The 25,362-nt window shown below is 31.8% G+C and overlaps 1 protein-coding gene across 3 annotated transcripts in view; it reads right to left on the reverse strand.

Moving 5' to 3' along the window:
* The window catches only part of LOC105194123 (lachesin), a 463,227-nt gene extending 438,252 nt beyond the window's left edge, over nt 1-24,975 (reverse strand). Inside the window, exon 1 of one of the 3 annotated variants that reach the window (XM_039453581.1) lies at nt 24,243-24,975. In XM_039453581.1, coding sequence (XP_039309515.1) covers nt 24,243-24,381 — 139 coding nt within the window. In that variant the 5' untranslated portion in view covers nt 24,382-24,975. The remainder of the gene's footprint in view (nt 1-24,242) is intronic. The other 2 variants (XM_039453580.1, XM_039453579.1) reach the window with 2 other exon arrangements.
* Between the last annotated feature and the right edge of the window lie 387 nt (nt 24,976-25,362).

A 25,362-nucleotide genomic window follows, 5' to 3' on the forward strand; every position in this document is an offset into this window, starting at 1 on the left:
TTATATATTCTTGAAGATATTTTCATGACATGATTGTTCGATGAAAGAGTGTTAAATACACAAATGCTCAGATATACAATGAATTCACTAAACTGAATAATCATCGACTAATGATATGACGAGCTTCCTCAAGTGAGATGCTGCAGACGAAGTTGTTCTTGTAATCATGGCTGAGGTCAGATTGATAGCCAGCTTGTTTTTAGTTATCCAGGTTATAACGTTCTTTATATCATTATTAATTTCACATGAGTGCATATTAAAAAATCACTATTACAAAAATTGTATTTACAGTTCCTTAATGTATGTTTAAAATTGTTAAATATAATACGGAAAGTAATTGTTCCATTGACGCACTCCTTTGTTGATGAAAATTTATTAAAATCAGGGAGAGAAAGAGAGGGAGTCGTTGTAAAATGAAATTCGTTCATCAATCTACAGTGCTGTTGAAAATTACACAAATATAGAATAAACTTTTGCATTTATATAATTTTTAACATATGTTATCATTTTTACAATTATTCAAACTTTATTTTTAAAAGCAAAACTTTACATTAAAAAAAAGTAAAAATAAAAACTCTTACGTTGAAAAATTCATTCAAGTACTTACGAAATTATTTGTCGACATTTGAGTAATTACGCATTGAGGGCAAGCACAACTTGGCTATCAGAAACAATTTCTAATAACAAAACTAAAAATATTCTTGACGTACGTAATCTTATTGCAACTTTATGCAGTATAAAAGTAAAGCAGTATTAAAAGATCGATAATTCCTATTCTCCTGCGTTGAATTAAGTAAAACTGACTTATTGTCTTGGTTCGATAAGAGTTATACATGTCAATTTTAGCTTATTATATTTCTACATTTAGAATAAAAATTTACTCAATGTTACAACGCAAGTTTGATTAGTCGCTACGCAGTTCAGATAGGAGCGCCGATAGGAGACCATGCAAACAAGCACTTACCCGTAAAAAAAATTCGACGCGATGCATTAATTACCGCATCCGTGAAAAACTCAGCAAACATTATCTACGCTTAAATTGAGTTCTCATAGATCTTTAATTTACAAAATGAGATATTTTTGGTGTCCAACAAGTTCCTTTGCCTTTATGATATTATTAGAAGAAAATTTATTAGAAAAAAATTGTCTTCAAAACTAGTGCTAAATAAAAAAAATATTATGAAATTTTCACAAACTTCCATCGTTTAATTTAAATATAGCTGAGAAAATTAATGGAAAGCACAAAGATTTATTCTTTATTTAAGAATTTTTCCTTAAGAATTCTTTATTTAAGAATTTTTCATTTAAGAAGAATTCTTTCTTAAATAAATTTATACTGTTATACTAAATATTCCTCTTTAAATAATAATTAAGATTGTCCCTATTTCAATCTTATTTTATGGAAAAGTAATAATATTAAATCCAAAAATCTGATGGATATGTAATATCCCGAGAAAGCATAATAAAATAATTTATAACTATGATAATATCTCGAAAATCAAAATTTCGAAATTTTAAAATCATGACAATGTCCCGAAAAATCATAATCTCCAAATTTAAGAAATGTGACAATATTCCAAAAAATCACTATCCCGAAATCTTACAATTAGGAACGAGGCAATGTCCCGAAAATCAATCTTGAAAGATACAGAATGAAACTGATCCGGAAAAGTTATTGAGCAAAGTAAACGTTTCGAGATAGCAATATATCTTGAAATTCAAAAGAGAAAAAATAGACAATGTATTTTAGAATTGTCTCAAATTTTTTTCAAAAATCTTGAAATTTTAAAAGTCCATTAATTATTATATATTATATTATTTTTCGATATATTATAGTTCTTATAATATAATAAGAAAAAGAAATATGTGTACGCGTATATGTGTGTATACACACTTATAATATTTTTATTTTAATAGTTTAATTATTCATTTAAATAAATCCCAAAAAACTCTCGAAATTGTGAAAAAAAGAGTAAGCAAAAGGCTACTAACAAGGGGAGGCCGTGACCAGTGCATCACCAATTTTAATAAAATTTTATGGGTTTGTAATATTCACTCACACGTTTACTACAGTAAAGCCGTAAGTTGCGAAAATAAAGCATTCTTGAGAAAGTGACGATTAAATATTTTCAACACCTAATAGTAGCGTTACAGAAGAACAATTGTCGACTCATTGTCAGCGATGCGGCGTAGCGTCCGGCGTTAAGGAAGTCATCATATTTACAACCATGGACATAAGAATATATATATATATATATTCCTATGTCCATGCCTACAGTCTCCAAATAAGACGATTTTATTATTGTTTTTTTGGTATAAACTTTATAAAAAAACTAAAAGCTGAAGTATAGGCGCTGCATATATTTAATCGTCATATTCTCCAAGATGCCTTATTTTCACAACTTACAACTTTACTGTTGTAAATGTGTGAGTGAATACTACACACTTATAAAATTTTATTAAAATCAGTAACACTGATTGCGATCTCTCTTTGTAAGAGTGTAGCGCGATAAGTAATGTGCACAAAATTTTCCAAATTAAAATTCCAATATATAGTAGTCCCTCGTCTACTCTTTTTTTATTTACTTAAATTATGTATTATTTAATATTTATTTATTTATTATAATGCACTTTTAATGACAAAAAATCATCTCTGTGTGTGTGTGTGTGTGTGTGTGTGTGTGTGTGTGTGTGTGCGTGCGTGTGCGTGTGCGTGTGCGTGTGCGTGTGCGTGTGCGTGTGCGTGTGCGTGTGCGTGTGCGTGTGCGTGTGCGTGTGCGTGTGCGTGTGCGTGTGCGTGTGCGTGTGCGTGTGTGTATCTATATCATCTGACTATCTGTCCTATGCGTTTGTATATTTAATTTTGAATATATCGTCTCTACTCTCTTTCTATCTTTTGAAATTCGAGATATGATGCTATCTCGATATGTTTACTGTGATCAATAATTTTTTGGAATAATGTTCTACTTCTTATTTTTTAAGTTTAATTTTTCGAGACATTGTCTTATTTCTAACATTACGGGATTATGACTTTTATTGATATTGTCACATTTCTCAAATTTCGGGATTTTTATCGTCGGGATAATATACGAGTTTTCAAATTTCGGAACATTTTTTTGGATCACATTACGTGTCCATCAGAAATCTTTTTTGTGAGTGCAATATTTTCATGGATACATTTCGTTACGCTTCGGAACCAGTCGAGTAACAGAGGCTCAGTTCCTGCCAGCGCAAAACTCTAGCCTTTTTACGCTGACTGCACTTAATTACGTTTAAAAATAAGTTCGGTCGGAGTAATTAATTTTAGATTCCTGTAAAAGTTTAATCACACAAAGTTTTGGTGAGGGAAGCGAGTATTCAGGAAGTATCTTTTTAAGGGGCTGTAAAGGGGCCGAGAGAAGCGACGAGTGAGTTTAAAGATATGGAGGAGTGGATGCCAGCACCTTAATCTTTTCCCCGGGAAAGTTTCTCTCATCGCAAATCTTCCCGTGCGCGCGAACGCGAGCGTGAACGCGCGTCGGCCGTTGTGTGTCTTCCCTTTTCCATTTCCACCTCAGGGAATACAAGAACCGGCGTGTAAATCACGAGACATTCGACTTTTTAAACAGTAGATTACGTTCCGCGTTTGAAAGGAGAGAATCGTCGTATTTCACGGAGCGCGTGCGTAACGCATGGAATACCTATCGCAATTGATAGCTCCGCAAAAACGATCCACTGTCCATCATTAATTATTCAGACGCGAGAGATTCGTGCAAAGAAAAAAAAAACGGGAGAAGCAAGAATTACTGGCTACGTTACGACATACGAGTACTAGTCCGAAATTGAAAAATTGCACCGGCAGAACTCATAATTTCAACGTGCCAGTTATACGACGGACGCTTCGATATATCAGGAAATGCCATATAGAAATCCAGCGCGCGAGGAATAGATCGGTAAGCGGAAATAAATTCTTGTACTCCCGGACGTAGATTAAGGATAGGAAAAATTTACATCGCGCGTCATTGTGCTTTGGAAAATAAGGATTTCCATGCGTAAGCTTACACGAATATGAAATTTGATGAAAAAGAGAGAGAGTCCTCAGAATTTTTGAATTTCTTGCGCTGTAAGTATCCGATTAAAAACTTTTTTTTCTAATTTTGGTGTTTTCACGTTCATGACGTATGTAATCATATTGGATGTATAATTTGTTTTAGACCGGTAAATAAGTAAGACGCATTTTTATGCGCTCGACGATTTTTTATTATAAAAACGGAACAAAAGATTTGCATTAAATTTTCTATTAAAAATAAAATTAAGTGTAGTGACGTGTTGGAAATGTTGAAAAAAAAAATTTGGCGAGATTGTTATGAGACAAATAAGTGTTTATGAGTAGTACAAACATTTCGAAGAGAACCGCGAAGGAAAAAGTTAGATGGCTTAGCACATCAACTATTAATGAAAACTGAAAAAAATTAAAAAAATTCTTCTTAATCGTTGATCATTCTTCTTAATCATTAGGGAAGTTGCTAAAAATGTTAATATTATACAAAAAATTTTTATACTTATTTTAGGCATAAAACTTGGTGAATTTTGCACTATGACAATGCATTAACTCACATTTCATTACTTCACTGTTCGTAAATTTCTGACAAAAAAAATCATAGTAATATCTCAGCCATCACATTAATCGGACATAGCTCCCCGTAAGGTTTTTCTCTTCCCAAAAATGAAAAGAACAATTAAAGAGCAATATTTTACAATTATAGAAGAGATGAAGATAATAAAACGAGTCTATGCCAAAAAATTTGTTTTAAAAGTGTTTTACGGATTGGAAAAGACGCCAGCATAAATGTGTTATATTCGATGGGGGCTACTTTGTAGGGAATCATATTAATATTGATGAATAAATAAATATTTTTTTAAATAAATCAAAATTCCGGGAACATGACGTTTAAATTTCATAAATGTACGCCCTCGTTGCACCATCGCGACATAAGGAATATCGTTACATCTGGCATTTGCCATCCAATTTTCAAAATGACTTCGTTTATTCAGGATATGCGCAGGCTAAAAAATTATATTTTAAATCGAACAAACATCCGCATATCTACGTTCCGATTGTATACTGTTTGACCACGTGCCCCCGTTAGAGGTGAAACCGCGAATGCGTTTCAAAAGCCTTTTCACACTGAAAAGTGAATTACTAGCGAATTACTTTTGCACTTGCAAAGCAAAATCAATTACACGAGTATCAACACGGATTTCTCCCCATATGATCACGTAGGACGATGGGAATAAAGGGTTGCCCTCGTTTATGTCGTGCTACGCGAATAACTCGTCGCATTTTGAGATACCTTGGCTTCGCGAACCTCTGCAAAAAGAGCGCAGCAGCGAAGCAATTAAAGGAAAAGCTGCGAGAGATCGGATCTGCGTAACAATACATTATGGAAGTCGAAGCTAACTGGAGCCGCGGATACTAAAATCCGCACGAGACAAAGGGTTGCTCCGGATTTCTCAATTATCAAAATGGAATATGTGATAAGCACAAAAGGGGGAGGTTAACGAGGGGTGAGAATAGAGCGACGCAGACGGCCGACGGTGACAGTAAAGTGACAAGCGGTCCGACGGGACTTTAAACTCGAGAATGTCACGAAAATTTAGCGAAACGGTTAGAGAGGCTATCCAATGAGAAATCCTTTCGTCCCGCAAAATAAATATCTTCTTCTCTATCGCTGTTCTGAGTCCGACAGATTTCTGTTAAACAAATTTCTAATTTTTACTGTAAAATTAAATAAACGAATTTCAAGAATCTTGGTGGAAGTTACATTACAATAAGGAGTATGAAAACACGGGTACGTTATTCAAACGCGAGAGACAAAATGTGAAGTCTCAACGAGTGGTGAAAATGTTTAACGGTTCTTTCCATTAACTCGTCTACGTGGTCAGGTCTTTCGTTATATCGGGGAATCTCCCAAGAAGGAATTAGGCGAGTTCTGGTGTAGACATCAAGGGCTTACCGTAGAGCACGGGAGCATCTGATAGGACCGACCACCTGTGTCTCGTATTTCAACTTCTTCCGACGACCCTTCTCCGGCTCTGTCGGTTTCTTCGCATTGTCCACCGCGTACCACGTTGCTACGAAAACCGTGCATTTTTAATCATGCCGTTATTTCTTTTTAGATAACGCATTCCCATATATACAAGATGTCTCCGAACTGACGATGATAAAATCAACAAGGATATGATCTTTTTCGAGAAAAATTAAGTCGTGAAATGTGTAATAAAATTTTGTTATCTATAAAAAAGAATTTTTTCACATGAGATTTTGTTTTCGAAAATACTGATTGTAATCCAGCAACCTTCTGAAACTAGTAATACAATTATACTATTCGCGTACTGTGTATTATCAAATCTCCAATTTTGAATGTCATTTATTACAAAAACGCGTGCGCGCGCGAAGCTGTGTATGAAAAAAGTTATCACGTTTTTACTTTTAAATAAAGAATCATTCTTTCTCGACTCTGTATTATTAGTCTAAAAGTATTCTTTATTCTAACACTCCTCATGTAATCAAATTGCATGAAAACAAACTTTATTGTATATATGTATAATATTTACGTACTTTACCATATTTACGTCCAAATATTCAATAAAGAGAAAATAAGTCTACGGCTTAAAATTGCGTGAAAAGAAAAATCGCGCGTTAAGTAAGAAGATAATGAGAAAATTAATTCGAACGTTACTCTCGAAGATGAGCTATAATTCAGATCGCTCCTTCAAACGTTTTGCTAAACTCCCAAGACGCGAAATTAATTTTGTGGTTACTTTCGCAGGGGCGAGGTCTATCTTCGAATGCATCTGTAATATAAGTCATGTAATATAAGGGTAAGTACCTTCGACAAAGGTAACCATTCGTGAATCAGTAGCTCTTCGGGAGTCCGTGACTCGTAATAAAGCGAATAAACGCAAATACTCTCAACCAAAAGGGATAATAATCGTGTTACACGCGTTTCAGTAAAGCTGCTGTCGATACTCAACCGCGAATTCCACCGGTGCCGTATAATCCAAATCGGTCGGCACTGTGACAATCGACAGTTGCAGATTCCAGGAGCGGAGAAGAAGAGAGAAAACGAAGCGTTGTACATAGGGCAAAACATCACGTTCGATCCTCATATCGAGTCGGAAAATTGTGTCGCGCGCGCGAAACGGACACGAATCAATTTTTTTCTTCTCCCAATCCGCCCCCTCCATCCTCTGTATCTTTTTTTCTGTCTATTCCAAATATATCCTTGCACGCCGCGTAGCTTGAAAACGAAAATGTATGTACCGATCAGAAGAGGAGGGGGAGTGGCCCGCTGTTTGTTCGTGACTGCGAAACGAGATTTTTGCGGAAACGGAGAGAAAAATTGCAATCGAGATTTGTGGAGCGTTTCGATTGACGCGAACTTGGTCTTTTTTTTTTTTTATTTTGAACGGGACGCTCGCACGGAATCTATAGCGGTGTGTAACGACCTCTTGATCGTTACGCTCGTGCAGGATATTCGTCACAGTGGCTATGCCATTCTAAATTAACTCGACTCTTCGAGATGTAAAAAAATAGTTGTTTTATCCTTTATATACTTTTCTCTCTACGATTCTTTGAGAATACATACATCTTTAGAATTTATACTTATACGGGGAATAATCATATCCCGTAATGAAAACAAAAATGTAAAATATTATAACTTAACCTTAATTTTGCTGCAATATTGTAACATATGGATACACCATATATGTTATTTCATTGATTTCTTTTTATATTTTTACCTATTCCATAATTGGTTTGTGTAACACATTTGGTATGGTTATATTTTTAAGACTTGTATATATGTATGAATAACAAGAATATGTAATTATTTTGCACTAATAAATTATAAGCTAAAAATCAGTCAAAATTTGCACTTTTTTACAAAAAATTTAATATTGAAATAAAGATAAACATGTCTTATAATTCTTTATATTTAATATTTTTTGAAATCTGATTTTCAAATCTCTCTCTTATAATTGAAAAATTTTTAATGATAGATCGAATATGGTAGCTAAAATAACTATTAAGAGAAATATTTAAGTTTTATGTTAACTTCCGGAGTGTGTAAGATTTCAAAATGCAAGTGGTCCCAAAACAAAATGTTCTTATATAGAGGAGAAGAGGGTATTATGGCTTCTGTCGACAATATGGCTACCTCTATTATTTCCGTTATTGGGTAACGTATTCTAACAATTGTTTATGGAGTTATTCATTTAGTAGCCCGTCATTTTTTAGTGATGCTAATATGCCAATACATAATGACTGACAATTGTTATAAAGCATTTTTACTTTTGAGCACTTCTAAACTTTTTCAAGGTACACTTTTAACCTTTAATTACATATACTTTCTCATTATTCTTAAACTTGAGTGTATTATCACACAAAGGTACATACACTTGAATGTTTTTTTGTTATTTAACTTTTTATTTGGCCGTATACATTTTGAGTTATACAAAGTCAAAACAATAATATGGAATTTTGTTATATAGTTTTTTAAGCAAAATTTTTATATCAAAATATTTCTTCGATAAATCGATTGTCATTCTAGAAAACGGTGTCTAGAAACATTAAAGATATCTTTTTATGCTTGTTGTTTAATGTTAAACAGGGATAATATGATATTTTTAATGAAATTTTTAATGATGTTTTTAAAACTTCTGAACGCAGGAAAATTCTAAATCAGGAAAATTTTAAACAATAAAAAATTAAAAATATATAATTGTGTTACTTTTAAACTAAACTAATTTTTTAAAATTATTTTTGGATAGCCATATTACAACCACTTTTTTTCTTTCACCGATTATGCAGTGCATTAGATTTTTATTAATCACATCCTAAATAATAAATATTTCATTACTTTGAGTCTAGAATCTGTCAAACAACACTCTGACAAATATAATTGTTCAAGTTTCAATAGAAAATATTAATTGTAAACAAAGTTATTCAACAAAATAAAAATGGGTGCTATATTACTCTCTTCTTCTTTACTAATTTAGATGAAAATTTATATATAATGATTTTTGACCTTTCTGAATATAATTTTGATATCAAAATTTAGAATTTTAAAATGGTATATTTTATATAACGCACAATTTATAATAAAATAGTAATTAATTTTATTTTGCGCATCTTTATTTAATAATATTTCCGACGACAATATAAATTAGATGTTATAATGATAAGTGAGGAACAGATTTGTAAAATGCATTTTGTTCAGAATTTATAACTTTCTGCAAATAAGGAAGAAAAACAGAAAAAAATTGTGCTTTTAAAAAATAACAATATGTCTGTCAGTAGAATGTGAAATGTTAAAAAACATGATGCAATGTGAAAAATTAATTACTAAATTTTCCAAATTTTCTAGAAAAATTGTCTAAAATAAAATTTTGAACAAAATACATTTTGCAAATCTGCTCTTCAAATAAATTTTAAGATGATGAATTAAACACGGCGGAAATTTTTATCCAATTCTCAATAAATGCTCAATAAATATTTTATCCAATTCTCAATGAATATTAATTTTTTTATATCTTTAAATATTATGGTTTTTTTAAAGTCACTGATTGACGAATATAATGTTATAATTACAAATTTTAAAGAGCATTTCAAACACAACAAAGTTTTTTAAAATTTATAATACAACATATACTCTAATTCTTTCTATTTGAATTTCGATTTTTTCGTTTGATGAAATTAAATTTATAAATTTACCATTTTTTACAAAAATGGGATAGCAAGATCTTAATGCTAAAACAACGTTACTTATATAATTTTATATACCATTTCTCTTTCGGAGAGAGACTTTATATGAAAATCGCAATCTTGATTCTAATATTAACTATTGTATACTTTATAAATTTTTATTTTAATGTTAATAGGAAAATTTTTATTCTATGAAGCTTTTTGTAATTCACCAAATGTATAAAATTGAAGAAAAGTTAAAAAAAAATAAATTCACAAAAAATATTAAAAAACCGCAATGACGATACACCATGAAAAGTCGGCAATATTCTAAAAATTTTAATTTCTTCTACTGAATTATCACCTTAGATGATTTAGATGTATCGTTTTTATTTACGGATTACTTTTCCTCACGTCATCTATGCGATATATGTGTTTACCATATTAAAAGAATTTAGAATACATTACAAAAGAAAGATCACTCATTTTATAAAAATTTTATATTAATTGTTTAAAATAAGTTTATAAGAAATATAAATCTATCAAATTGGACATTTTAAACTAAAGTAGAAGTTTTAGTTTCAAATCCTACGTACTTTAGTAACATGCTTCTAAAATTATTTAAACAAATTCATTACTGTTCCATAAAATATTTGTGATTTTTAAAAACGCCATTTTAAGTTTGCAAATAATAAATATGAAGTTTTGATTAATACTTAAAAAATTTTGAACTTGAAAATTCTTAAGAAACTTTTAAACAATTTTAATAATATTTAAAAAAAAATGACAATTAATAACGTCTGTAGGCATCATTCAAACTCTGGATCTGTTTAATTTATGAATATAAACGTCGTTCACAGTCAACGGATTAATAAAACTTTATGCATTTTTTTAGCTTCTTACTTCAGATTTGTAGTAATCTGAAAAATTTTATAAGGCGAGCTGAATAAGTCCCACCTAACTTATTTTATTTTTCATAAATTCTATTTACAAAGATATTAAAATAAACTAAATGAGAATAAAATGTTTATTTCAAACACTCGCCAAAATAAAATTATCTTCTATATAAAATATTTTTAAGTGAACAAAAAAGAAATGTTTTTAAACTCTGACATTGGGCCTTATTAAATTTTTGTGCTTTTAATAAGGCCCAAATTAAAAATAAATTAAAAATAACAAAGGAATTAAATATTATTTTCCAACTTACTGTTAAAATGATTATTAACCACAAATACAAAATCTTTTAAGATCTATTATACTAGTAAAACATTATAATTATTTTTAATTTTGTCTATAATTAATAATTTAACTTTAAAAAATTCTGGCTATTTTAGTGCAATTTTAGCTTATGAAAAGTTAGTATCATTGAAAATCATTATTCTTTATTGCAAACCACATACATAATAAACAAATGACAATGGCTATAACAATTAATGTACAAGTGGGCCTTATTTATTAATACATTATTTTAAGAAAGTGTATTTATTCCAAAAAATTGATATACATATTTGTTTTTCCCTATAGTTAGAAAGTTAAATAATATTATAATATGTTATAATAAACCATAAAATAATGTATACTTATTAAATTTAACATTTACCAAACACATTTTTATAAAAACGACTGATTTACCCACTTTGTTACAAGCTTTCGTTGTATTGAATAAACATGTTGTCAGAGGTATTAATTTCCTATTCAGTCTTTATCTACTTCCTATGACATATTTTTTAAGCATACATTTTAAATATAAAGTGGTTTTTTAAATGGTAAATTTAAAAATGGGCCTTATTTAGTATTGGGCCTTATTCGGCTCAAGTACCTTATGTTAAAATACAACAAAATATATTTAACAGAAAAATTTGTGCCACAAATGGTTAAAAATAGATATTGTCAACTAGATATTGTTACTTAATAAATTACAATAGGATAGGAATTTACTTAATTTTAATTGATGATCTTGGTCTTACACTCAATAACGCTATATTAACAACGAGTAGTCAGTAAAAAAGGCGATTTTTGCAGATTTAAAGAGGTTATGTGTCACATTTCAAAATTTCACCAAAAATTTTTTAAATATAGATTGTTTTATTATTATGTTTGAATAATTGTATGAAATTAAATATTGATTTAAAAGTTATTACATTTTTTGTTAGCTCTTTATTCTTAAAATCGCGTTTTGCAGTAGTTATTTGCAAATTTGACGAGAAAGTAACATCACAAATTAAATCACATTATTTTTGTCATATACTAATGAAACTCTAATGAAAATTGGTGCAAAAATTTATTTGAATTCAGATACTTATTCGTTTAAGATATTTACTTAAAACTACAGTAAAATAAAATCGTTTTATATTATATTTTATATTGTTATCGTGTTATATTATAAGCTAAATTTTTTGTTTTCTTTTTTGCAGTTTGAGTGCAAAAATTTAGATAATAACAATCAAAATTTTTATTGTTGATTAAAAAAAAAAAGGGCAAAAGCTTCTTAAATTTAAGGAACATAGACGTTTGCATAACGCATAAAAGAGCAAAATCTTCTATTTCTAACCAGAGGAGAGAAATAAAGGAGTTTATTGATTGATTGTCTTATGCGTAATGTATTAAGCGTTATACAAAAGTCTATGTACCTTAAACTTAAGAAGTTTCCATCTTCAAGAATCGTACAACCTTTTAAATTTCCGTAACTTTTAGCTAGTATTGTAGAGCCAAAACATCCTTAAATGACATAACTGACTAACATTTAGTATGTATATACATATATGTGAAAACTTGGACTACCGCGTATTTCTGAATTCTTTTAATGAAAATTGACATCCACAACGGAGACTTTAAACGGATGTCTCTCATTCTCTTTCTCTCTCATCGCACACACGCGCGATATCAACTTGGGGATAAACTTTCTGAACGTTTGAGCAATATCACTCCCCACTCGAAACGACAGATGAAAAATAATTTTTCCACTGCTAAATCTTCATGCACAGCTACAATAAATTTATTGCAAATGCATGCGTTACACTACATCATGTCCTGATACAAGTATGCATATAAGGATATGTCTTCGATTACACGAGATAGAGAGATAACATGCCGTTCAATTTACATGCAAAATGGCAAGAACGCACCGAAGATAATAGTAATTGTCCTTTATTTCCGCTTTACCTGTCGACATTATCGAGCACGCGAACATAAATGGACATCCAAATAAATACTGTAATACCTGTAATTACCGTAACTTCTACCAATACCACAATAAAATTCTCTATGCCTGTTTACAGCGCTGCACGTAATTACTACGCGGTTAGTCTTTCCCATGTGAAAATGCCGTGTTTTAACATTTGAAATAGATTATGTACACATCCTTATTTGCCGAATCCGATTATGATCATCCACTCTGTCGGAACGGCTAATCACCGGCATAAACGTTTGTTTTTATCAATGCAACTAGGCATCGTGCAACGCGTATTTGGAGAGATTTCAACGTCAAGCGATAATAATATTGTAACGTTTTATTTCCCTTTTCTGTTGCACGTTGCGCGTTTCATCGTTATTATTTTGCATTTTGTATGAGTTCCACGGAGAGCACGGTATAGCTAATTAACGTTTCGCGTACGTTTCTACAGTGGCGTATCGTTAATTATTCCCATCCTGAACTATAATAAATTTATCAACAGCCGTATATTATTTAAATCGCACTGAAACTAAGTCTGGCTTTTGCGTTCAACGAGGTCGTAGCAGTTCTTTTTGCCACTCAATGTTTAAACTTTCCATACAGTGTAATAATGAATTATTTTCAACAAGATTGTTTGTCTGAAATACTTAACATTTACATGTACAAGACATATATATATATATATATATATATATATATATATATATATATATATATATACATTTATACTTATAGTTTCTTTAGTTGTCTCGTTTGATGATATATAAAAAAATAATTAATATCTTTTAAGGGAATATCCTATTTTGTTGTGTCCAAAATAAGTTTTAAAAAGTTTTTTAAAAAAGAGTATTGAATAATTAAATCCATTTTTTAAATAAAAATATTTATTGATTTTAGTAATTTATGATGGTATTCTTTTTTATTATCGCAAATTATGCAATAGATAGTACATAAATGATATTGAAGAATATAAGATTATTTTAAGCTAAATTTCTTACAGTTTTTTTAGGGGGGAATGGGTATATAGATGCAAATCAGCATCAATTATTATATTAAATTAATCAATTTAATGTAAATAGTGATATTACTAATTCCTATTCGACATGCTGTGTTACGACTGAAATTAATTCGGCGTACATTCTGCTTGAATTTGAAGAAATATATAAAATCATACGAATAAATATTAGCACTAAGACCTAGCTGCAACCGAAAGAAGGCTTTCTTACTAGCATTGTGTTGTTACACTATTGGTGCAAAACATATTTCTAATTTGTATTTTAAGCTTATTTTAATCTTTGAAAGATTGCCACATTGTCAATTATAATTTTTTAATATTGTTTTCATATTTTAGAATAATCAGTGACTCTCAATTATTTCCGCAAAGAAAATCTACAATTTCCAATTTAACGTCATCTACATATACATTATTCATTAGATAATCTGCTATAATAAAAGAAACACTATTATAATCTACAAAATTATTAAATATTTTTAGAAAACACATTTTAATCAAGAAATGACCTATACCAGTAAAAGCGGATCTTAGTTTTCAAATAATAATTTCCTAGGAGTTTCTATACATTTACAAATTGCGCGCCACACATTTGTTGGGCTTAAAACGCAGTTGTTAAGTAGAACCATAAGAGTAATACAATCTAAAATAATCACGATATTAAATTGTTAATCAAATTAATAATTTTGATCTAACAATCATCAATATTATTCCGAAAACTGTAAAGAATTTGTTGCGAAAAGTATTATCTCGCGGCCAGTGTTTGAACTTGAATCTTTCTACATTCCATGCAGGAATGTAGATTTTAGTCAATTCAACCATCAAGACACGTAATAATATTTATCATTATGACTAATAATGCTGAAAAAAATGTCTTTTCAACCAAATAAACAATAAAATAAATACACATATATGTATAATTGTAATATAAGAATAAAATAAATATACTTATGTTTAAATAATATAATCAAGATTACTCCTACGATCGCGAAATGTATCAACGATTAAATGAAGAGGTAGCTTATATCGGTCAAATTATTTTGAGTACTAAGATCCGTTTTTCATACATTTTACGATCATAGTACATTGAATATATTTCTAGAAGAGTTGCATCTCTCTTAATTGTTCTTCAATACTTTGTATAATACTTTTTTGAAAATAAGTTATTTTTCAGACCTAACAAAGTAGAATATGTCCTTAAATGTTCTTGTTCCATACATATCAACAAAAATCAAGTAAAGACATATCGATGTAAAGATGTATCGCTATGTCAATATTTCAAAACTATAATTATTTCGGTCGTTGGCATAAAGGAAAAATAATCGATCGATCGAGCAGCCCGTACGGCGTGCGATGCGCGCTGACGGAAATAGATCTGGCAGTTGCCTTACGCCAATTCCACGCCGGTCGTGTTCCAGCGGTTGCAAAATTCATACCCGGACGACGGCGTCGAAGTTTTCTTAATAACAGAATCCTGAATTCCGGCTGTTTCACGAAGTAGGTCGTGAGCAGCACGAAGTAGTGCTCCGCGCGATTTCCTAGGTCATATCTCCATTTCCTACGTTTGCGCGACTCCGTATCTATCCGACTGGTTCGGTATCAGAGTTTCTCCTCTGGGGACATAATTTCAAAATAGAAGCTATGCCTTCTTATAAGCTGAGACATTCCGTGTTTTAATAAGACGATCGATATCGCAAATATATGCTTGAAGCTGTTACCGCCTTTTGACATTGACCAATTCACTCGTACGTTATTTTGAATTCCGTCGTTGAAAATTCTCCCGTCCTCTTATGATCTCAAAGAGAGATAAAGAATCTACGTGTCTGCCCCCGTTGCTGTCACTTAAAATGTCCGCTAAAGCGCACGTGAGGCGCTCCGCGTAAAAGCGTAGATACACGACGAAAAAGTTTTCTCGTATATCAAGGCGACGTCTGTGCGGAAAAAAAGAACGCTCGTGCGCACTGCATGAGTATCAAGTTGCGTGCATACCTGCGTGTGGGATGAATGAAATTAGCCAACGAGGTTTGCACGAACCCCATTCTGAGAGTCAAAAGAATTTTTTTAATGAAATAGTTCAAGCAAAACACTCTACAAATTTCAACCCCAAGTAAATCGCGGTTCGCATATTTAAAAGCGTAACATCAAAGACGCGATAGCTGAAACATTTATTATGAATTCACGTTCATAATTCAACGTATCGCTCTTTTGCTACAAAAACGACATAACTCAAAAAAATAATGTTTCCCAATTGAATGTTTTAATTCATAAAAATTGGCTAATATTACTTTTAAATGTAATTTTAGTATAACGATTTGGTTTACTTGATTTTAAAGAATAATTATATTAATATTAATATATTATTTCTTATAAAAATTCTTCTTTCTTCAGACAATTAAAAAAATGACAATTTTTGAGTTATGTGTCCCCATTGTCTCAAATGAGTGATATAGCGACAAAAGGAGTCTTTCCTTTTCTCATTTTCTTTGCTTGTTTATGTAAATTTGATATTATTTTATAAAATTAAACGCGTAATTATCTTTCCTTTCCTCTTATTCTTCTCTCTTTCTCTCTTTCTCTTTCTGCCACTTTTAAACTACATTAAAAACATAATTCAATTTTTTGTTTTCTTTAAGAATATTAGCTCAAATAATTACTTATTAGTAATGTAATATATAATCCTTAAATTGTAATGTCGGTCTTACAGATCGCTATTGAAACTTTACTTGTCAATAACTTCCTCGAAATCCACTAAAAGCGCTCTAAATTTATAGTATCTTCGTGTGCTATCTGTCTCCGTCAAACACTGCAATGATCTCATTATTATTTCCTAGGAATGTGTAATATGAAACGGTTAAAAAATTGTAACGGACCCGCAGATCAGGGTTTACTGTTTAGTTACTTTTTCGCAGTATTAGGCATTATGTATTTCTTCATGTCTTATTTATACATTTTAACTATTATTTACTCGCTCAATGTTATATTTGAATACTAGGAAAATTTTTATGGTTCAACTTCCTTAGGATTGTTAGGGGGATTAAAAAATTTTTTTTAGGTTTTTGAACGATTTTGAATAAAAATAACAATTTTTCTGAAAATTGGTCTTTTTCATATTTTGATCTTAAATAACTTTCAATCGGGTCAACCTCTGTTTTGTACCAAAAATTTTCTTTTTTTAAGCTCTTTCAAATGATATAATACAAGTACATTATTAGTGATAAATAATATAATACAAGGACAGAGGGTCCTATTTGAAATATTTGAGTTAGGGAGTTCCGGAACAGCACTCCTTAAGTAGAACAATCTCTACTACAATCACCTTATAAACAAATTCCTCAAAATAATCAAATATTTCTCAGTTTATTATAATTTTAAATAAATTTATTCTCAAAATATAATAGGTTAATTTCTACTTTAGAAACATCTTGTACATAAGATTTTTTTTGTTAATCTTTAAATTAAAACATCTTTCTTCACCTCTTTATTTATAAGTATTTAGAATATTTGAAAATATATATTTTTTATTACAAATATGTTATTGGACCGATAGTGTAACAACACAATGATAGTAACAAAGCCTTCTTCGGTCGCAGCTAGATCTTAGTGCTTATATTTATTCGTGTGATTTTATATACTTCTCCGAATTCAACCAGAATGTGCGCCGAATTAATTTCGGTCGTAACACAGCATGTTGAATAAGAATTAGTAATCACTATTTATATTAAATTGATTAATTTAATACAATAATTGATGCTGATTTGCATCTATATACCCACTTCCCCTGAAAAACTGTAAGAAATTTATTGCGAAAAATAATATTTATATTAAATTAATCAATTTAAAATAAATAGTGATATTACTAATTCTTATTCGACATGCTGTGTTACGACCGAAATTAATTCGGCGCACATTCTGGTTGAATTCGGAGAAGTATATAAAATCACACGAATAAATATAAGCACTAAGATCTAGCTGCGATCGAAGAAAGTTTTCTTATTATGTATTTTTTATTATTAGAAACTTATAAAATTAGTGAAAATATAATAGCAGTCTACCAGACTGCTATTTATCATATTGGGAAGTTTTTTGAGCGTTACATTTTAATGGTTAATAGAGAATGCATGATTTGATTACGCAAATTATATAGGATGATAATAATATAAGGGGCAATCAAATGGAAACAAGACAGATTGTATAACGAGCATCTCGTTTTCATTTGACTGCCCCTTATATTAGTTTATCAATCGAAGTTACGTAGTTTAATTATCGCTTCTTATTTAAGTTCATTTTGGTTATACGATACCTTCTAAAGTTATGGGCATTTAAAAGTTGCAAGCTTTTTTTCTTAATTTTTTTTTTAATCATTGATAAGAAATTTTGGCCGTGAATATTCCAATTTTTGTTGTAAAATCAATTACAAAAAATAAAATAACAAATTTGGTTTATAATAGTTTATGTAGATTAAATGATCACATTTTACTCAAATTCTGGGTAAATAACTTTTAAATGAGTAATGTCTGTTACTAATGTAAATTTAATTTTGGGTGAAATTATTTGTTATTTTTTTTAATTCTAAATGATTTAGAAAAAAGTAAAGGTAAGTTAAATCAAAATTAAAATGTTAAAATTGAAATAAATATAAGTGGATGAATAAACTTTTATACAAATATTTATTAAAGTTCTATTAGTATATGTAAAAAAAATGTGATTTAAGTCATAATACTACTTTCTCATTAAATTTGCAAATAAGTACTACAAAATGCAATTCCATTCAAGAATCAAGAGCAAATGAACAATTAAATAACTTTTAAACCAGTAAGAGAATTGTGTTTTGATTTTATACGCAGAATAAAAATTAAGGTTGCCACATTAGAATTAAAATATCAGCTTTTGCCTATTCATACAAAGGAGTTTGTAAAAAGTATTCATTGTATTCTGGAAGTGACTTATATGATTATTTTTAGCAAGTGTAGTTGCCATATGAGGATGTTACAATTATAATTTAACTGTAATATATGTATAATAATAAACGTATCAATAGATGACGATAGAATGATGACAATTTATCAAAAATAGAATAAAATATGTTCACATGCAGCAGTAAATTGATTGCAGAAACAGATCAATTTTACACATATTATAGATTAGTAACTTAATGCAATTTAACAGCAGAATTCATATAGTATTTGTCTCCTATCAGTTAATAGATTAGCTTAAGATATGTCGGCAGATTCAGCTGGAAGAATTTGAGTTTAACACAAATACAGTTTTTGCTAATTTGTTGGCTGCTACAACAAATATTTCATTGACTAAAATATAAATATTAAATATACACAAGAAAACTTACAACATAACATGTATTTAATATGAAAATTTCTCACGAGTTGATAATAATAATGATATGATACTGTAACCAAACCATCGGGTAAAGTCGATATTTACGCCGCGGGGGGATGTACGTCGCAGCAGTCAGAAAAAATAGAAGAAATAAAGATAGTTTGCTCATAACAACTTTAATATGTGCCTATATGCTGTATTAGTATTGTATTGCAATTACAGCTCTTTATTGTTAATATCAACGAAAATATCGTGAATTGAATTAATTTTTTCATGTAGAAGTAGCGCAATCGTGTATTACCATCTACGTAAAATGATTACTGTAGAAAATGTAAAAGGCATAATGATTATTTCATAATATGTAAATGTAGAGCGATAGTAAAGGAGCGAGACAGAAATGGAATACAAGCAAGATACAAGTGTATATCTCTTGTATTCTTTATTTAGTTTGATATGTTGTATATTCCACTGGTTTAAGATATACGGCTTTTTCAGCAAGCGGGATTTATGCTGTAATACAGACACTGCGTGATCGGAAAGCAACACTTACGCTATGTTAAGCACTATGTTGAGAACACAATGCGCACATATCTGCACTCTGTTGATGACTGTGCATATTAATTTCTTCAATATTGCATTATTATTAGTTTGTATACATATTTACTGTTCTTATTCCTTAATAAACTTTGTAAACACATTTTATAAGTAATTATGTTATTTTATATCATATTGTAAATGTTATTTAAAATTATCAATGCGCCGTATATCTTACACATGAGTAGTCGTAAATCCCACCATTTTTTTTATATGACAAAAATGCAAAAGTTTTTTTAAGTTTCTTTTTCAAGTAAAAGAAAAGAAATATTTCATATTAAAAAATTTTTTTATACTAGTAAAAAGTATGAACTTTTATTGGTATAATTTATTTTCCTTAAACATAGTAAATAATACTAGATAAATTAAATTTTTGATAGCTACGGCGTATATACCGCCTTTAGCCTATACTAGTAAATTAATTTATGAAACTTTTATATTTTTGAAAATAGTTAACTTAACTTATCATTAATCATTATTTTAAAAAAGTAATTATCATTATTTATGTGACATGAAACCGACTTAAAACGAATCCGTATTAAGAATATCACTACGTTGTAAGATGTTAAACATTTTCATCACTCACGATTAATAGATTCACTAAATATTTCCACTATTGGTCTCATTAATAATGTAATAATGCTTGAAATATAGTAATAAGTAAAACGAAGATATGTATAAATACAGTATCTTATTTTTTATACATAACGTTCATATTACGTGATGATCGATCGGTACACTAAAAATGTAATTTATTTCATCAGTATATAACTTGAAAATTAAATGAAAAATTGTATATTTTTCGTTATTTTAAGCCCGTAATTGAGATGTATTGACAAAGTACAAACAAATAATTTTTTAAATAATCACAATACTATGACGTTTTTAAATAGAATACAATACAGGCTAATGTAAAAATTGATAATTAATTAAATATTAAATATATTTGGAAAAAAGAGAAAGAAAAGTTATGTCTGCACTGAGAGAAAAGTGTTTGATATTTGTGACTATAATTGCATGATAAAATAATTATGATTAAAATTTCATGATAAAATAATTATGTTTATAAGTTCCATTCTTATAGTTATTACTGTTATAATATTAATAATAATATCTTTGTGTTTATAGTTCTACAAATTATAAAAAAATTTTAATATAAATTACGATAAATTCAAATATTAATATAGTAAATATTAATACAGTAAAATGTGAATGACAAAAGTAAAACAAATATTTCTATTTAATAAATGCAATTACAATTATATTTACATAACTATTTTTTTAACAATTGCTATTTATGTAGTAATTACATATAATTAAATTATGGTAATTTCAATTTTTTTTCTCAATGTGCTGTATGTGTTTGATACATAGGATACATGAAAAAAGAGGTGAAAGATGAGTGCTTAGACTCTGTAAAATATAGTTAACTGTAACCACATGGTATGTCTTATTCCAATAAAAAGTGCAACCACAAAGAATAACTTTTTGCTGAAGAGAAGGTTAAACGGCGCGAAGAGTCGAACGATCATCTCGAGGGGGTTACGTGTCGAGTTTTTCTTTTCGTGTAATGGTTGACCTTACGCGTTTAAACGATTCGTTAAGTTGATTTTTCTCGGTTAAATTTTTATTTAATTTAAACGACGTTGGCGTTGTTTTTCAGTTATTCTTTCTACCTCTCTCCCTCTGTCTCTCTCTCTCTCCTTTAGCATTTAATATCACAGTAACACTAACGAATATGTTTGATATTTTGACAAATCTCGCGCTAGGATTTTGTCTTTTGCGCGCGACCCAGAAACAATGCAAACGTCGTTATTCGTCTGTCACACATATTAACGGTTTTATACGAAAAGCCGTTCCATACCGCATCCGCAGATACGCATTGCATTTTGCGCATTTGCGCACCTATGTACTCAGGGTGATATATGTGCCATAAATGTTTGCTATGCTTACCTCAAACTTATTACAGTTAACATATACATACTATTTGCTAACGTAATATCGCATGACATGCACAACTTTATATGTCTGCATTAAGCAACAATGTATATACAGAGACGTTCGAATTTAATGGAGCAAAACGATAAAGCGATCTGCCATAAGCTCAATTCCTTCCTATCGTAAGCACCAAACAGATGGAATAGAATAAAGTAGAAGGAGGAAGGTGTGAGAAGGAAAGAGACAAATCGCGTTTGCTCGATTTCACCTGCGAAACCATCGAGGAACTGTCGCGCATCCTGCGATAGACGTTTACTGATGACCCGTCAAAAATTGATTTTCGCATTTTGCCCCTGTCGATACGTGTTACTGCGCGAACACTTCATCCCTACAACTCAACCACTGTGTACACGCATGATCCGGAAAACATGGTACATGGAAAACGTCGTGCATAACGTCAACGTGCGAGGCATGTGTTCGAGGAATATTTAGAAAAGAGAAAAAGAGAGGAGAGAGAGAGAAAGAGAGAGAGAGAAAGAGAGAGAGAGAAAGAGAGAAAGATATGTACTACTACTCCCAAAATGACCTTCAGAAAGCGACCTTTACCGCGAAAGCTATTTACGCTATAGACTTAACGACTTCGTTCGCGGTTAGAGCTATACGCTGTGCAATTAATTCTCTAAATTCTGCCGGCAAGTAAATCGATGCAAATCCTTGAACAAAATCTCTTATGACACGTCGCTCCTCGTAATAACTCCCGTTCAACGTCGAATTTGCCTATCCAAACTGCCATTAAAAGCGCGACTATGACAAACGGACAATCTATGTCGATGATTAACATTGTTTCGGCAATGAAGGAATCAAATAGGTCACATAAACAAAATTCATACAAGTTCTATGCATTGTATAGATTGATTAGTTAATGAATATTTATGTCTACATATATATGATCGCTTCTATAATTATAATTTTTCTTCAATGTAGTTTACTACTCTGGAGGATATTCAGATCCGATTGAAACATTTAATCATTATAGAAGTAATCATATAGTATGTCGACATAAATATGCATATACGTATACAGTTCATACATACAGTTTCAAACCATGTGTATATATTTATACCATATATACAATGGTATATACGCGCGCACGCGCGCGCGCGCGCACACACACACACACACACACACACACACACACACACACACACACACACACACACACACACACACAGAGTTTCAAAAATCCTGATCATAAATAAACAATTTTTGAAAAAAAGGACAAAACAGGAAATTGAAATTGGGAACTACGAATCTTGATATCTATGAATGAAGTTCGAAAAATAAGCACAAACAAGCAACTTCACAAGTTCAATCATGCTTTGTAAGTTTAAACTTTGATTCGATCTTTTGCTAGTGCATCACAGATCTGATATTCAAAATATTCTTTGTCCTAAATGAACACATGATATTTGCTGAATTTGTTATCGTTGAATGATGACGGTTCGCTCTTTTATTCTGAATTTGATACTCGAAAATATTAATCCATATTTATTCGATAAACATAATCGCTCTGTTTTACACAAATCTTATTGGAAGTGAGAAGCATTGACAGAAGATTAAATCAAGACGCTTTTTGTTGTAAAAAGCGCAATATCTAAAACAATGATAATTTTTAACAAAATTATCATAACAGTTATATGGAAACTGTAACGGAAGAGACTTTTCCATAATATCTGTAGCCGTGCGTAGAAATGTTTCACGTAGTTTGAGACCATGATTTAGCAGGCAGCTAAATGTAAAAAATTGCGTTTTAATGTTATAAAACTTTTAAATTCGAGATTTTTGTTTTAAAAATTTCTGAAAGTCATGAGACAACGAAAAGAAGAGAAGCGAGAACAACGAAGCGGACGAAACGAAGTTTACTCCGATGAAACGAAGACAGCGTGATTCCGTCGCTGTCGAGGTAGCTTTTCTTCCGTAAGAAGAAAACGCGCGAGTAAGGGGAGAGATGAAAGGAAGGCAGCGAATCCAAGCGAGCAAACGGCAATAAAATTCAACTTGAAAACCTTTTGCGCGAAACCTTGTCTATTTCCATTTGTGTCGAAAGTTGGCTGAAATAGTGGAGAAACAACGTTTCGAATTCATAACGTCGACCACGTGCAAGTCGCTGTTGCGAATTCTTTCAATCGTCGAAACTCTAGGAACGAGAGAATCCCATAAAACGCGCGCACGTTTGTATACGATTTTTACACGCAGTTTGGATTTCTCTTTACTTCCGTCAAGATTCGTTACATTCTACTACGAGCGTGACTAGAGACGAAAACTAAATATAGAAAAGTTGTACAAAAGCAGAGACGAGCGATCGCTTATGCAAGATACGAGTTTTTTTCGTGTTAAACGAACCGCGAGACGGTTGTAAAGAGAGACTCGCATGCGCTATGCGAGTCTCTTCGAGATAAATTTACCTTGAGGAAACGCGGAACGCGCGATGCCATGCACAACGCCGTCGATGCCGACGAACATGAGGAGTGGTGCCAGGGCTGCGAGCATCGGGACCGTCCTTGAACGCGCGGCATTCGCACTGCCGCGGGCCTGCAGCGTCATTCCTGTTCCCCGGCGCACTCACACGATCTCCGATCGCGCTTCTCCCGGGTGCAATGTCCTATATCACCCGCGATCTTGCTCTTCCCACGCGATTGGTCCACGATTAGCGCACCTGGTGTCGCCTGGAGCGCCTTCTGCGCGCCTGGCACGTGCTCCGTGCAGCTCCCGGCCGAGCACCTCCGCTCATCTCCGTGCGTTGGTGCGCGTACCGCGGGACACCGTTTTGGTGTCGTCGGCACTGTCGTGAAGCGTTATACGCCGGTAGAACGGCTCGGTACGCATCGACACGGTGGCTCAAGGTCACGAACGCGCCGTTTGCGAAGGGAGAATTACGTTAAAAATAAAAGGGACTAATAGAGAGAAAGAGAGAGAGAGAGAAAGAGGAAAAGAAAGAGGAACCGAGAGAAAGGGAGAGAGAGCGAGAAAGAGACACTTCGGTACGTAAGAGAGTATCCACGAAGAGACCTCGCTCCCCTTCTCCCGATGTTGGTCCTGGTCTCTCTGTCCCGGGCCGTAGACTGCTGCCTGGAAACCCTCGGAGTACGGAGTACGCTCGTGCCTCCACCATCCCCGTTCCCCGCCGCGCAAGTATCCGGACTCCGCGTCCCGTCCCGCGACTCGCCGCCGATAAACTTCCTACGGGCACCCTCCGATACTCTCTCTCTCTCTCTCTCTCTCTCTCTCTCTCTCTCTCTCTCTCTCTCTCTCTCTCTCTCTCTCTCTCTCTCTCTCTCTCTCTCTCTCTCTCTCTCTCTCTCTCTCTCTCTCTCTCTCTCTCTCTCTCTCTCTCTCTCTCTCTCTCTCTCTCTCTCTCTCTCTCTCTCTCTCTCTCTCTCTCTCTCTCTCTCTCTCTCTCTCTCTCTCTCTCCCTCTCTCTCTTACTCGCTCGCTCGTTCTCTCCTTCTCTTTCTTTCTCTCTCTCTCTCTTTGTCTCTCTTCTCCCCTCTTCGTTGTGTAGCCCGCACCAGGAACAGTCTGGCA

This window comes from Solenopsis invicta, chromosome 9 (genome assembly GCF_016802725.1).
Source record: "Solenopsis invicta isolate M01_SB chromosome 9, UNIL_Sinv_3.0, whole genome shotgun sequence".
Taxonomy (NCBI): domain Eukaryota; kingdom Metazoa; phylum Arthropoda; class Insecta; order Hymenoptera; family Formicidae; genus Solenopsis; species Solenopsis invicta.